The sequence below is a fragment of the Lepus europaeus genome, chromosome 10 (genome assembly GCF_033115175.1).
Source record: "Lepus europaeus isolate LE1 chromosome 10, mLepTim1.pri, whole genome shotgun sequence".
Lineage (NCBI taxonomy): Eukaryota > Metazoa > Chordata > Mammalia > Lagomorpha > Leporidae > Lepus > Lepus europaeus.
In genome coordinates this window covers 26108569-26123669 of record NC_084836.1, presented here as the reverse complement: position 1 = coordinate 26123669, position 15101 = coordinate 26108569, and the positions used below count along the sequence as shown (strand labels likewise).

Below are 15101 nucleotides of genomic sequence, written 5' to 3'. Positions count from 1 at the left end.
GTCAACAGCAACATTAACTTTATAGCATCCCCCAATTACAGATGCATTAGACAAGACCTTTTTCCTCAGTTCACTCTGTTAGCTGGCGGTCACCTGTCAAGTGTAACTAAACATCTTTCACGGTTTCTTCCCAAATGGAGTTTCTGGCTCTCTTCATACCAAGTTGTTATGAAACTTAAGTTAATTTTTCATCTGCTTGCAAGGCAGAGTGATGAAGAGGAGACAGATCTTCACCTGCTGGGGCATTTCAGGACACAAGGGCTGGCCAGGCCTAAGCCAGGAAGGCAGAACTCCATCAAGGTCTCCCACGTGGGTGACAGGGAACCAGGCATTTGGGCCATCACCTGCTGTCTCCCAGGATGCACCAGCAGGAAGCTGGAAGCAGTGCTCAAACGGGCATCCTAAGCGGCTGCTTATCCCACTGCACCACAACACCCAGCCCCCTAAACTTTTAAACAAAGTGCAAAAATAAGAGAATGGGAACGAGTGGGAGAGCAGAGCAGACTGGGTGCAGGAGACAGTGCGCTAAATATATTTAACCTGTAAAAACTTAAATCACTCTGTTAAATGAACAGACGCTGAAGGAAAAAAGGGGGGGAGGGGGAGGCAACCGGGAAACACCCCACGGGCTCACGATTTCCTTTGTGGGCCAACGCATTTTGACTTCCAATTAGGACGGACAACCAAACCCCGCACGGTCCTAGGAGCCACTGCGGCCGCCGCGGTCCCGCAGGTGGCAGGCGGGGACGGGAGCCCGGCCCCGCGCACGCGTGCACCTCACACAGGCAGGCTGCCACGCACCTGCCCAGCCTCGGGACCAGCCAAGAACCATTCCAGGTCCGTCCCGCCGGAGCGCCTTCGCGGCGCTGCCTTCGCCAAGGGCGGGCCGGCGGCTCCAGCCTCGACGGCCGACAGCCCCGGGAGGGCAGAGGTTTCCCGGGAGACCGGCGCTGCCGGCTGCGGCCTCCGTGTCTACGCCGCCGAAGCGCTCTCTCCGCGGCTTCGTCTCCGCAGCTCGCTCGGAGGCAGCTATTTTCGCCCACAGCCAAAATCAGCAACAGCAAATTACGCTGCAAACAATGGCGAGGGCGCCTGCTCCGCACGGCTCAAACTCCGGGAGGCAGCGCGAAGACGACTCCGACTTCCACAGGGGCCCGGCCGCCGCCTCCCGCGCTCTGGCCGCGCGCCTCGGGCCACCCCGGGGGCTGGGGGACCCGGCGGTGGCCCCCGCTGACCAGCACGGGGGTGGCGGTGCGGGGAGGCCGGGACCCCGCGGACGCGCTCGCGAGCGCTCGGGATGCCCCGGCGTCCAGCGCCGCGCGGCGGGCGCTCCCTGGCGGGGACGAAGGCGGAGCGCGGGCCGTCTGCGAGAGCCCGCGCTGCCCGCAGCGCGCCGGGACCGAGGGGCGGCGGAGGGCAGGGGCGCGGCGGTCCGGCCTCGGCTCTGCCCGGGACCCCGGCGGCGCAGGCCCCTCTCCGACGCCCCCTCCCCGGTCCGAGTCGGGGAAGCCCGCCGCGACCGCAGCACGGCGGCCGGGCAGGCGGCGCAAGAGTTGGGGAACGCCAAGCCCGCGCCCCGGCCCCCCGCGCGTTCCGCGGCCCCGCCGCCGCCGCCGCCGCCCCCCGCGCGACTCTCACCCGGCTCTTGCAGCGGTGGTGCCGGCCGGGGTCCGAGTAGGTCCGGTCCACGGTGAGCGCCGTGTCGCTGCCCGGCATCTCGGCGCTCGGGCCGGCAACTTTGCCGTGTGGCGCGGCCGCACCGCCGCGAGCTGCGGGCCGTGCTCGGGCTGGCGCGGGGGAGCCGCGGCCGAGGGGGCGGCGCGGGCGGCTGCAGCTGCCGCCGACACCCGCGCGGCCGCCCTGCGCCGCCGCCGCCGCCGCCGGGGGCCGGGAGGCGGGGCCGAGCCCGAGTCCCCGCCCCGCGCCCCGCCCCCGCCCCGCCCCGCGCCGGACCCCGTGCCCAGGTGCTGGCTGCTTCCCCAGGTGCCATCGCTCGGGCTCGCTCCTCGCGCCCGCCAACCAACGCTGCCCTCTTTCAGCTTAAAAAAAAAAAAAAAAAAAAATGGGCGCCATCTCTACTATCTGCTGACTTCGTGTGTTCCTAATACAAGATGGCTTTTAGGCAAGATGTTAGCGCTGGCTTTAAATGCTTCCTCTGAGGGAATCTTCATTCAACAGGCATTTATCAGGCCACAGACCCAGAGATTTAAAAAGAGGAGGGGGATGTTTCTCCCCTATGATTCCACTGCCACTTGCACTAAGACATATCGTGTTGTGTTAATTTTCCACGTGGGATGCACCATTAGACTGTAAGCTACTTTTGAAAGTCAGGACGTGGCTTTTCGCTTTAGCCGTCTCATGCCCAGTGAAACAGTCTTTGCCACGATGAACTGCGAGTCCGAGGAGAAAGGACTGATCGGGGGAACGATTAAATATCAGTCACTGAAACCAGAATTCCGAACTCTTGTCTGGTTAACCAGGGTGCACGAGGGAAAGAATGTGTTGAGAGGTTTAAAACACAGGTATTCAGAGAGAGGATGCAAAATGTACTGTTGACCGGCCGAGAGGCAGGGATTGGCTCTCCACCCTTCAAAGTGGATGTGGGTGTTGGGGGAGGGAGGTCAGGCAGACAAGAAGTCTGGACATAAAGTCAGGTACATTTGGAAAGCCTCCGGTCACCCATTTAGGAGGTGTGGTCAGAAAGGACACTGGAAAAAGGCAGTGGAGACCACGCCTTTGCTTTCAGGGTTAAGTTCAGCTTTATTCTGAGGGTACTGGAGAGCTACTCCCGGTTTCTGAACAGGGAATGACAGCATCGGAATGGAAATTCTAGAAGGCGCACTTGAGAGCAGGGTGAAGCAGTGATTAAAGATGAGTAAGGGGCGGGCACCTGACCCAGCGGCACAGCGCCTGGGTGTGATACAATCTGACTGTGACTCCAGCTTTGTGTCAGTGCAGACGCTGGGAGGCAGCAGGTGATGGCCAAAGTGACTGGGTTCCTGCCACCCATGGAGGACACCTGGGTTGAATTCTTGGATCCTGACTCCAGCCTGGGTCAGCCCCAGATAGTGCCGGTATTTGGGGAGTTAACCAGTGAATGGGAGCTCTGTCTGTCTGCCTGCCTGCCTCTCAAATAAAGATGGGCGAGGGACACTAACTAGTTAGAAGGCCATTGCAAATACTGGGAACAACCTAAATGCCCTTAGAATGAGACTTGGCACACCCATCCAACAGCACATTGGGTCTTTGTGATAGAATGAGGTCATCCTCCACATACAGCTATGAGAATATTTCTCGTATTTGAAATCCATGCATGGCTTTTTCATAATATGCATTACTCATGAACCTCAGAGGCATGGATTTCAAAATTCCTTGGCACCAAAATAAACATCTTTATATCCCATTTCCCATGACCTTTTTAAGAATCCTCATAGAGTTAAGTGAAAAAAAAAAAAGTGTGCAGAATAACACCTGTGGCATTCCACCACTTGTGTAAAACCAGAATATTAGCAGGTGCATAAACATACACAGCTTTTCTGGGGGGAGATCAACAAGAAGCCAGGGAAACAGACAAGAAATTGATGCTAAGAGAGGAGAACTACTTAGGCAGAAGGCAGAGATGAAGAAGAGATCTATTTCTCACTGTGCATGCTGTGTAAATTTGAATGTTTGCCTTGTGGGCATATATCAACTATTCAAAGAGTAAAACAGGGGTTGGGTGTTGTGGCACAGTGGGTTAAGCCTCCATTTGCAGCATTGGCATCTCATATAAGTACTGGTTCAAGTCCCAGCTGCTCCACTTCTGATCCAGCTCCCTGCTAATGTGCCTGGGAAAGCAGCATTAGATGGTCCAAGTATTCCAGTCCCTGCCACCCACATGGGAGACCCAGATGGAGTTCTAGGCTTCTGGCTTCAGCCTGTCTGAACCCTGGCTGCTTGCAGCCATTTGGGGGAGTAAACCAGTAGATGGAAGAGCTCATTCTCTTTATCCTCCTCTTTGCCTTTCAGATAAGTCTTTAAAAAAAAAAAATCAGTATCAAATAAAAACCTAAAGAAGAAAAAACACTAGACCGTCTGAAGGAAATGGGAGAATATTATATCAAGTCATAAAAAGCAGCTCACAAAAAGTATAAACCATAAAATTCTGACATTTTAAATTTTTGCTTATGAAAGTAAATGATCAAATGAAAAGATAAGCCACAGACTGCACTCCAGCTAAAAATAAATCAATAGTGATGAATTTCACCAACAGGCCTGAGAAACAAAAAAAGCAAGCCACAGAAAATTCTATGCAGTAAGAGCCTCTTCATATAAGGTATAAAAATATAAAGAAATAAACCTGGGGCTGGCATTGTGGCATTGCAGGTTAAGCCTCCTCCTGTGATGCCGGCACCTATCCCATGAGTGCCAGTTCGAGACCCAGCTGCTTTACTTCTGATCCAACTCCCTGCTAATGTGCCTGGGAAAGCAGTAGAAGATGGCCCAAGTCCTAGGGCCTCTACACCCACATGGGAGACCTGGAAGAAGCTCCTGGCTCCTGGCTTAAGATTGGCTCAGCTCTGGCCATTGTGTTCATTTGGGGAGTGAACCAGCAGATGGAAGACCTTTCCCTGTGTGTGTGTGTGTGTGTGTTTACTCTCTCTGTAACTTTGCCTTTCAAATAAATAAAATAAATCTTTAAAAAAAAAAAAGCAGCAGGATGCTAAACACAAATGTCAGAGTTTTTTGAGAGGGCCTCAGAAAGTTCGCACCCAAAGGAATTACAAGATAATGTATCTTTTCTAAGAACTTTGGTAGACCCCTCATACTTATTTTTGGCGGGAAGAAGAACAAATCAATAGAAAAGAAGGATAAAACATAATAAATTTGTTATCAAACGACAGAACACTGACTACATAACCATTCACACAGACATACACATACAGTTTCAGAATAATTTAAAATTTTAAAGGGACAAACGCGACACCATTCTTAGTCTTGGAATTCAGTCATCGGCGGGGGCACCTTCTGAAGGAAGCACACAGAACAGCACTAGTGCAACTACACAGCTTGCCATCAGTGTGCAAGACGGCCCGTCTTGATGAACTGGAGTCACTGTGGCAACTTCTCCTACAGACATCTGCTATGAACGTCCGTGGCAGTCCTCCTCTGGAATGCCCCCCTCATATGCCCTAGTCCCCCTGTATTTTCCAGCAACTTAAGGGCCCCAGGAAGTGTAGTACTCCAGTGTGTGTGGGTAGCTGTGTGTGTGAATCAGTTTAGAGAGGCCACACCTAAGGGAGCTCCCGCACTGGGCAGTCTGCCAGCAGGAGCCTGATTTCCACTCTGATCTGTTTTCAAATTCCTGGGCACCCCATCCTGTGCCGCTGGTCCCCCGCGAGAGGGATGAAATAGGATTTACCGGGCACTCACATTTCAGTGAGCAGAGGATGTTCTTTTGGAGGTGGTGTCGATTTATTTCATAAGCTACTTGCCCAAAAGCTGCTCTGCTGAGCACCCGCACAGAATAATTTTTTGGAATACACAAATTAAATAGCAGAAGAGCAAGCGCCCCAGAAAAGAAAGAAAACAAGCAGTGCTGATCGCCATCTGGCTCTCCTTTTGGTAAGTAGAACCCAAGGGGGAAAACAGACCACCCTTTGCTGATGCCTGGGCTTGTGCCTGCCCTGGGAAAAAAGACAGGGAGAGGGCAGAGAATGTCTCCTGCCAGTAACAAGTCTGTGTCTCTGATGATACCTCCCACAGCCTCTCCCTACCCAAACAAGGGAAAACACAACACTGTTAAAGTAACAAGTGCAGTCAGACAACAAGGAACACAGAGCTTCACGCCTGGGATGTGAACTAAGAAATGAAAGGTGCACAAGGCACACTTGCTGAGCATCAAAGAAGGCGAGCAGGTCATTCCAGCTGTACTCATTTAAAGATTGCAATGATGACAGGCTGCATAAACTGCCCTATCATGTGTTGGCTTACAACAATAACCACCACTCGCGAATCATGATTCTGCCATGTGGGCAGGTCTCCAAAGGCGGCGGCTTCTCTCGGCTCCGCGTGCCATTGCTGGAGCTGCAGCTGGAGCATCCGACATGGCTCCATTTGGACACCACTGAGGGAGGCTGCAATGGCAGGGGCAGGCTTCTGCCTCTTTCTTTCAGATTATTTCTTCGAAAGGCAGAGTAAGAAAGAGAGGAACACACACACACAAAGCTTCCATCTAAAGGTTCATGCACCAAATACCTATGACAGTCAGGGCAAGGCCAGGCTGAATCTAGGAGCCAGGAATTCCACCTACACTCCCAGGGGGGTGGCAGGGGTCCGAGTATTTGAGCCATCACCTGCTGTCTTCCCTGGGTACACTAGCAGGCAGCTGGATTTGAAGCTGGGTAACTGGGACTGGAATGTGCACTCCTGTGTGGGATGCAGACCCACAATGCCAGGCCTTTCTATTTCTATATATCTACATTTTTTTAATAATTTAGTTTTGTATTTTATAGTTTCTTATTCTTCCAAGGGTCCCTGTTCTCCATAGGGTCACTGGATTTCTTTACATGGCAGCTAGATTCTAAGAGACCAAAAACAAAAGCTGCCGGGGCTGACTCTGTGGCATGGCAGGTAAAGCCACCACCTGCAGTGCTGACATCCCATATGGTCACCGGTTCGAGTCCCAGCTGTTCCACTTCCGATTCGGTTCTCTGTTATGTTGTAGGAAAGCAGCAGAAGATGGCCCAAGTCCTTGGGCCCCTGCACACATGTGAGAGACCCAGAAGAAGCTTCTGGCTTCAGATTGGCACAGCTCCAGCCGTTGCGGCCAGCTGGGGAGTGAACCAGAGGATGGAAGACCTCTCTCTCTCTCTCCCTCTCCCTCTCCCTCTCCCTCTTTCTCTCTGCCTCTCCTTTTTTCTCTGTGTAACTCTTTCAAGTAAATAAATAATTAAAAAAAAAAAAGCTGCCACGCCAAGTATCCCCGCCATAGGTCAAAACAAGTCATAAGGGGTCTGGGGTCTGCGTCGTGGAACAGCAGCCGAAGTCACTGCCTGTGAAGCTGGCATGCCATGTGAGCACCAGTTCAAGTCCCGGCTGCTCTGCTCCCAATCCAGCTCCCTGCTAATGTACCTATGACAGCACTGGACAATGGCCCAGGTACCTGGGCTCCTGTCACCCACGTGAGGAGATCCAGATGGAGTTCCAGGCTACTTACAGGCTTCGGCTTGGATCACACCTGGCTGTTGGCATCATTTGGGGAGTGAACCAGCAGATAAAAGATCTCTTTTTAGGGAGCAGCACTGTGGTATAATGAGTTAAGCTGCCACCTGCATCCCATATAGGTGCTGGTATGTCATGTCCCAGCATCTCCACTTCTGATCCAGCTCTCCGCTATGGTCTGGGAAAGCAGTGGAGGATGGCCCAAGTCCTTGGGCCCCTGCACCCGCATGAGAGACCCAGAAGAAGCTCCTAGCTCCTGGCTTCAGATCGGTGCAGCTCCGGATGTTGTGGCCATCTGGGAAGTGAACCAGCGGATGGAAGACCTGGCTCTGTTCCTCTTTCTCTAACTCTGCCTTTCAAAATAAATAAAATAAATCTTGTTTTAAATAAAAACTTGCAATGACTTATCTGCTACTCAGAGATTCCCTGCCATAATTGCTATGCTCCCCTCCTAACACCTCTGGGTTACTTGGGGAAAAGGACTCCAGCTTCCAGGTAAGGGTGAATATTCCCGGCAGATCTTAACAGAATATTAAGAAATACTTGCTGAATGAATGACTTCAATATTTACTAAATGTCTACTTATTTTCTATGCACTGGGGTTTGAAAAAAATCACTAGAGAAAAGGAAAAGATAGTGTTTTCCTCAAGGGGTCAGAATGAATAATATATAAGGATAAAAAGTTGCTGGGCCAGCACCGTGGCTCAATAGGCTAATCCTCTACCTGCGGCGCCGGCACACCGGGTTCTAGTCCCAGTCAGGGCACCAGATTCTGTCCCGGTTGCCCCTCTTTCAGGCCAGCTCTCTGCCATGGCCCGGGAGTGCAGTGGAGGATGGCCCAAGTGCTTGGGCCCTGCACCCGCATGGGAGACCAGGAGAAGCACCTGGCTCCTGGCTTCGGATCAGTGCAATGAGCCCGCCGCAGCAGCCATGGGAGGGTGAGCCAACGGCAAAGGAAGACCTTTCTCTCTGTCTCTCTCTCTTACTGTCCACTCTGCCTGTCAAAAAAAAAAAAAGTTGCTGGATGATGTCACCGATTCTCAGACATGGACACTATAGTTATTGAAGGTGTGAATTTTCCAATGATTTATTGAGCACCTTTGGTGTGACTGGCTCTGCTTTTGGTGCTAGGTATACAAAAATGAGTGAGACATCCTAAACAAGCATCTTATCCAGTCATTCCTTCCCCATCCCACTCCAAATTGCCATAGATACCAAGATAATCCTGTCCTTGGCACAGTAATAGGAAAAAGGAAAGAAGTGATCTTCCGGGAACCTCACCTTCTTGGGTGTATGAGTGTTCCTATGCCATCGCAGCCAGGAGAAGGCAGGACACAAAGGAAAACCTGATGTTGAAGATGAAAATGCAAGCCCCTTATACCGTGAAGGAAGATGCATTTCTTTTCTTTTCTTTTCTTTTTTTTTTTTTTTTTTGACAGGCAGAGTGGACAGTGAGAGAGAGAGAGACAGAGAGAAAGGTCTTCCTTTGCTGTTGGTTCACCCTCCAATGGCCAGCGCGCTGCGGCTGGCGCACTGCGCTGATCCGAAGCCAGGAGCCAGGTGCTTTCTCCTGGTCTCCCATGGGGTGCAGGGCCCAAGCACTTGGGCCATCCTCCACTGCACTCCCAGGCCACAGCAGAGAGCTGGCCTGGAAGAGGGGCAACCGGGACAGAATCCGGCGCCCCGACCGGGACTAGAACCCGGTGTGCCGGCACCACAAGGCCGAGGATTAGCCTGTTGAGCCACGGCGCTGGCCAGGAAGATGCATTTCTTTTCATATTACATTTTGATGAAACAGCACAGGGAACTGTTCCCTCTGGAGGTGACATGAACAAGACTAAAGTACAATCAGCTTTCCCCAACTAAGCATTTAAGGACAGAGGGAAAAAGAATTACTCAGGGTTTTAGAATTTATTCAGGGGCTGACATTGTGGCATAAACTGTCAAGCCACACTTGGGACACTTTTATCCCACATCAGAGTCCCAAGAAATCTGCCACTTCTGATCCAGCTTACTGCTAACACACCTGGAAGGCAGCAGATGATGGCCCAAGTCCTTGGGATCCCGCCATCCATGTGGGACACCAGATGAAATTCCTGTCTCCTGGCTCCCGCCTGGTCCAGCTCTGACTATTGCACGCATTTGGGGAGTGAACCAGCAGGGGAAAGATCTCTGCCTCTCTCTGTCTTTCCTCTGTGTCACTCTGCCTTTCAAATTGTAAGCCCATCACAGAACACACCAAACACCATAGTCAGAGGAAAGGTTTGTTGTCAGGTGAGGGAAACCGGGGTGGCGGAGCAGAGAGCGAGAAAGAAAGAGAGGATAAGAGAGAGATCAAGAGAGAGAGAGGCTGGCGCCATGGCTCACTAGGCTAATACTCTGCCTGTGGTGCCGGCACCCGGGGTTCTAGTCCCAGTTGGGGTGCTGGATTCTATCCCAGTTGCTCCTCTTCCAGTCCAGCTCTCTGCTGTGGCCTGGGAGTACAGTAGAGGATGGCCCAGGTCCTTGGGCCCTGCACCCACATGGGAGACCAGGAGGAAGCACCTGGCTCTTGGCTTTGGATCTGCACAGCGCGCCGTAGCGGCCACTTGGGGGGTGAACCAATGGAAAAGGAAGACCTTTCTCTCTCTCTCTCTCTCACTGTCTAACTCTGCCTGTCAAAATAATAATAATAAATATATATATAAAAAAAAGAGAGAGAGCGCACATGTTCCAGAACAGGTCCTGTTAAACCTTTGCTGGGGGGTGGGCAGGGAAGGAGCAGCAAATCCCATTAGGGTGGGGGTGGAGCTGACACCAGTGGTTGGGCTATGGGGCTTAGGACTGCAGCCTACTATGCAAGGTGGTGCCAGGGGCCAGGGCCCAAGATGGCGTCCGGGGCAAAGATGACGCCACAGATCAGACCACACCATTTTACTAATACCAATAAATAAATCTTTTAACAAAGTATTCAGTTGGCTTGAAGTGAATGCATGCTGATAAATATCAGAAGTTTTCTGGCCTGATGCAAATGTGAATCCTAATTTTAACGACCTGGATTATATCCAGTTGGAAATGACCATTCTTGACATTTACACTGAATCTCTGATACAGCATATCCTATGTGACTGAAAGGAAACAATCTCTGGTATTTGCTTAGCATTAGTAATTACCTGGCATTGCAGTTGGCAAGCTTTTGATAAAAAACAGCAAAGTAGAAAGACTCTGCAGGCCCAATATTCCTTTTTTAATAAATGCAATAGTTCTGTGCTATTGACTTCTCAAGAGCAAAGATTAGCACACAGGATTCTACAGACTGTGAGCTGTCACTATCGTCTGCCTTCCCCACAGACCCAAGGCTACAGTAAGAAGCACAAAAAGGTCTTTTACTTCATCAAAATAAAGATTTTTGCTTTGCAAAAAGTTCCTGTCAAGAAGATGAAAAGACAAGATACAGACGGGGAGAAAAGGTTTGCAAAGCTACGTAATCCAACACAGGCTGCGCCCTGAGAAGGTATGAAAAAGTCCCAGAATGCAAAAGGGACAGTGGATTGCAGAACATTCTGGGTTGCCAAAGCCACCATCACGCTAGTCCCTGGGGTCTCAGCGAGACCGGGTGTCGCTCTGGAATGGGAAACAAGCCAATCTGTGAGCAGACTGCATCCGGCGTCATTCAATATGACTACCAGTTATCGGATAATGACAGAGCCCAATGTGTCATTGCCTTACGTGGGAGGGGACAGCAGTTCCAAGCGAAAGCTCTCCTTTCCAGAAAAATCCAGCACAGCATCAAGGCCCAGAACCATCCGCCCAGGCCAGCGAGCTGCATCAGCAGCATGGTTGTGGGTCAACGCAAGGCTGACGGAGACCCCATCGTGGGCTTCTGCCAGCTGTGCCTGGTACAGAAGATCAACAAGGCTTGGGTTTGCACCATGGCACGTTCAGGCTCGCCCTGCACCACTTGGGCCGACCTCCTCCCAGCCAGGCACTCAACTTCACACTCCACCAGATGCCCCAATTGTCAACCACAAACAAACAGGGCCGCGGTGGGAGTGGGCGCCCTGCACTGCTGCCACCAAGGTGCTGTGCGTGATGTCTGGGTGCCACAATCGGGACATCCGACTGCAGAGGTTTGTGTTGTACCGAGCATACCTTGGGGAGGCTAAAGAAATGCAAAAGCTTGTCCTTTTTTTTTTTTTAATTTTTAAAACCACTGACAAGATGCTCTAGTAACCCAAAGATGTGAAGCAGAAGGCAGTGCCTCACCGCCCAGATACTGATTTGTTCAGATGTATCAATGCTTCATGATACAAAAAAAAAAAAAAACCACAGAAAATTTCTTTAAAAAAATTTCTCGAAATGCGATAGTGAAAAAATGAACAACCAAAAAGTGGGAAAAAGATACATAACTAAAAAAGATACATAACTAGAAAAGATATAATTTTTTTTAAAAAGATTTTGTTTATTTATTTGACAGGTAGAGTTACAGACAGTGTGAGAGAGAAACAGAGAGAAAGGTCTTCCCTCCCCTGGTTCACTTGGCCGCAACTACGCCGATTCGAAGCCAGGAGCCAGGTGCCAGAGAGCTGGACTGGAAAAGGCGCAGCCGGGACTAGAACTGGCGTCCATATGGGATGCTGGCACCGCAGGCAGATGATTAACCTAGTGAGCCACACGCTGGCCCCAAGATATAATTGTTAAATTAACAACAGGAGGCACTGTGCACTTACTCCCCATGTAGGATCTCTGTCCTTAATGCGTTGTATTATGAAAATTAACTGTAAAACTTGTTTTCAAACAGTACTTTATGCTTTGTGTGTGTAGGGGGGGTGCAAATTGTGGAAATCTTTTACTTAGTATACAGTTGGTCTTCTCTAAATAAAGTTAATTAAAAATGAATCTTAGGGGCCGGCGCTGTAGCAGGTGAAGCCGCCGCCTGCAGTGCTGGCATCCCATGTGGGAACTGATTTGAGACCCGGCTGCTCCACTTCTGATCCAACTCTCTGCTTTGGCCTGGGAAAGCAGTGGAAGATGGCCCCTTGGGCCCCTGCACCCACATGGGAGACCCAGAAGAAGCTCCTGGCTCCTGGCTTTTGATTAGCGTAGCTCTGGCCATTGCAGCCAGTTGAGGAGTGAACCAGCGGATGGAAGACCTCTCTCTTTCTCTCTGCCTCTCCTTCTCTCTGTGTAACTCTCTCAAATAAATAAATAAATCTTGTAAAAAATGAATCTTAATGAAGAGTGAATAGGAGAGGGAGTAGGAGGTAGGACTGGAGTGGAGGTGGGAAGGCGGGTATGGGGGGAAGAAGCGCTATATTCCTAAAGCTGTACCTATGAAATTTGTATTCATTAAATAAAAGCTTTCTCAAAAAAAAAAAAAAAGAAGAAGAAGAAAGAAAGAAAGAAAGGATTCATGGATGGAAAATAAACACATGAGAAGATGCCGCACGTCCCTGGCCATCAGGGAACATAAATGAGAGCCATAGGGATACGTCACTGCACGCCTATCAGAATGGCTAGACCACAAAAAGGTTACAGCACTGCATGCCAGCAGGTGTGTGGAGGAATTGGACAATTCATGCATGACTGGTGGCAATGTAAAATGGTGTGGTCTCTCTGGAAAGCAGCTGGGCAGTTTCTTATAGAACTAAAACATGCAAAAACCACCTGACCCAGCCATGGCACCCTTGGGCATTTATCCCAGAGAAAGACTGAACATGTTCACACAGAATCCTATACATGGAAGTTCACAGCAGCTTTCATCATAACAGCCCCACTCTGGAAACAGTCCAGATGCCTTTCATCAGGCAAATGGGAAACAACTATTAGACACCCACAGCATATGGAATACAACCCACCCAGGAAAAGGAACAAACTGTTGCAATGCGATAACTTGGATGAGCCTCCAGGGAACTGTGCTGAGTAACCCAAAGGCCACCTGCAGTGTCCTTTCACTTATGAAGCAGGCTTGAAATGATACGATTATAGATATGAAGATACAAGAGGCTGCCGGGGCTGGGAATGGGAGGTGGGTGGGGTTATAGAAGGGACCCAGGGCTCATGGAACTGTTGCGTAGTTTGAGAGGGAAGGTAGAGGGATCCTACCTGTGTGGTAAGACTAGGTAACTGGGATGGCTGTTATGGTACAGCAAGCTAAGCTGCTAATTGGGACACTTGCATCCCATATCACAGTGCCTGGGATTGAGTCTTGCCTCTGCTTCTGATCCAGCTACCTGCTGCTGCACAGGCCGGGACGTGGCAGGCAATGGCTTAAGTGCTTGGGTCCCTACCACTGATGTGGGAGACCCAGATGGAGCTCCTGGCTCCTGGCGCTGGTCTGGTCCAGCCCAAGCTGCTCGTGCACTTGGGGAATGAACAGCAGACTGAAGACCTCTCTCTAACACTCTGTCTCTACTACTCTTTGAAATAATTAAGGCAACTAAAAAACAAAACAAAAAACTATAGAGATTAAATCCACACATGCACACCCCTACAAATAAGTACAAGTAAAACTGGGGAAATTTGAATCAGAGTGGGAGATGCCACCCGTGTTAAATACATCTGTACTACAAGATCATATCACTGAGTGAACCAGGTGAAGAGTACCTGGGATCTCTGTGTAGTACCCCTAACAAGTACATATGAACCCACAATGATCTAAAAATAAAAAAATTAATTCAGCTTGTATTTTAGGGGCTGGTGCTGTGTAGCAGGTTAAGCTGCTGCCTGCAATCCTGGCATTCTATCTTCCCACCCCCCTACCCCGTAGCTGCCTTTCAAATAAATAAATAAATAAATCTTTATAAAAATACATTTTAAATTTGGATGCCATTGTGGCCACTTCCACATGAAACACCTCGGATTTGGGAGGGAGAGGAAGGATGCAAAAAGTGGCAGTGGTTGGTCCCTCAGGGACTTTTTTTTTTTGGAAAAGGTATCCAAAGAACAAAGTTCTTACAGGTTCTACAACCTTGTTGCAGCTGAGAGGCGGACCAGCTGTAGAAATCTAGAGTCAAGGAAGGACTCGTTAACAGGACCTGGCTCCAGCATAAGCAGTATTTCAACCTCAAGACCACCCTGAGCAAGTGGAGGGCCAAGAACCGCGTCCTCTGTGCTTGGCCCACCAGTCCTGAGCATCGTGCTGGCACAGAGCAGACACTCTGGAAGCTTGCTGTTGAATACACGATGGATAATGAAGTCAGATTTGGCTGGAAGGATACATTGCAGCTTGTAGGTTTGGTTCAGGTACAAAAATGGCACATGACATACTGCATTGCTGAGTAGAAGTGTTTATCGTAAGATTGCGAATGCCACAGATGCACGGCTCTGCCCTGCCCTGCCCTGGGGTTCCCATATTGGTTGGAGTCTTTGTTTTGCGTCAAGGACACACAGATTTATAACCTGAGTGCTTTGTTATTTCTAACCTCTTGACCCTACCATTTAGAAAGTTTCCCTGATGACCGCGCTTGGCTCTTGGCTATCTGCTACTGCGGTTTCCCAGAAGTCCACAACAATGTCAGAAAACAAACAGAGATAGAAGTGCCTTCCTTTGGGTCAGGCACAGGATGTTCCATTCTGCTAAGGCTTGCACTGGAGCTGTGATGCCCTGGGTTCCTAGTTTGCCCTGCCACAGACAAAGCAGGTCTCTGGGGATCCCTAGCTAACTCCATTCCAGGCATAGCCAGCCCCAGAGAATTCTTTTTTTTTTTTTTCCTTCATTAAACACATACTGAATCTGCAGGATGAGCTGGTTACACTCCAGGAACATATTGTCCGTGAATTCACTTTGCATTTTATCAACTCGTTTTGTGAGATACGGATGGTGGGACGTGAACCGCTAGGGAAATCCGATGTGATGGTGTTTTTAAACATCCAAGTCTCACTCTGCTTGCCAAGGCCTTCTGTGTCCACTGCAGGCC

At 50.2% G+C, this 15101-nt stretch overlaps 1 protein-coding gene and 1 pseudogene across 1 annotated transcript in view; one reads left to right on the top strand and one right to left on the bottom strand.

Moving 5' to 3' along the window:
• TMCC3 (transmembrane and coiled-coil domain family 3) overlaps positions 1-1738 on the bottom strand; it is a 76108-nt gene extending 74370 nt beyond the window's left edge. Inside the window, exon 1 of the mRNA XM_062203117.1 lies at positions 1639-1738. Within this exon, the coding sequence (XP_062059101.1) occupies positions 1639-1716 (78 nt within the window). The 5' untranslated portion in view covers positions 1717-1738. The remainder of the gene's footprint in view (positions 1-1638) is intronic.
• Positions 1739-10811: 9073 nt separating this feature from the next.
• Positions 10812-11275, top strand: LOC133767997 (nuclear transport factor 2-like; annotated as a pseudogene).
• Positions 11276-15101: the final 3826 nt, after the last annotated feature.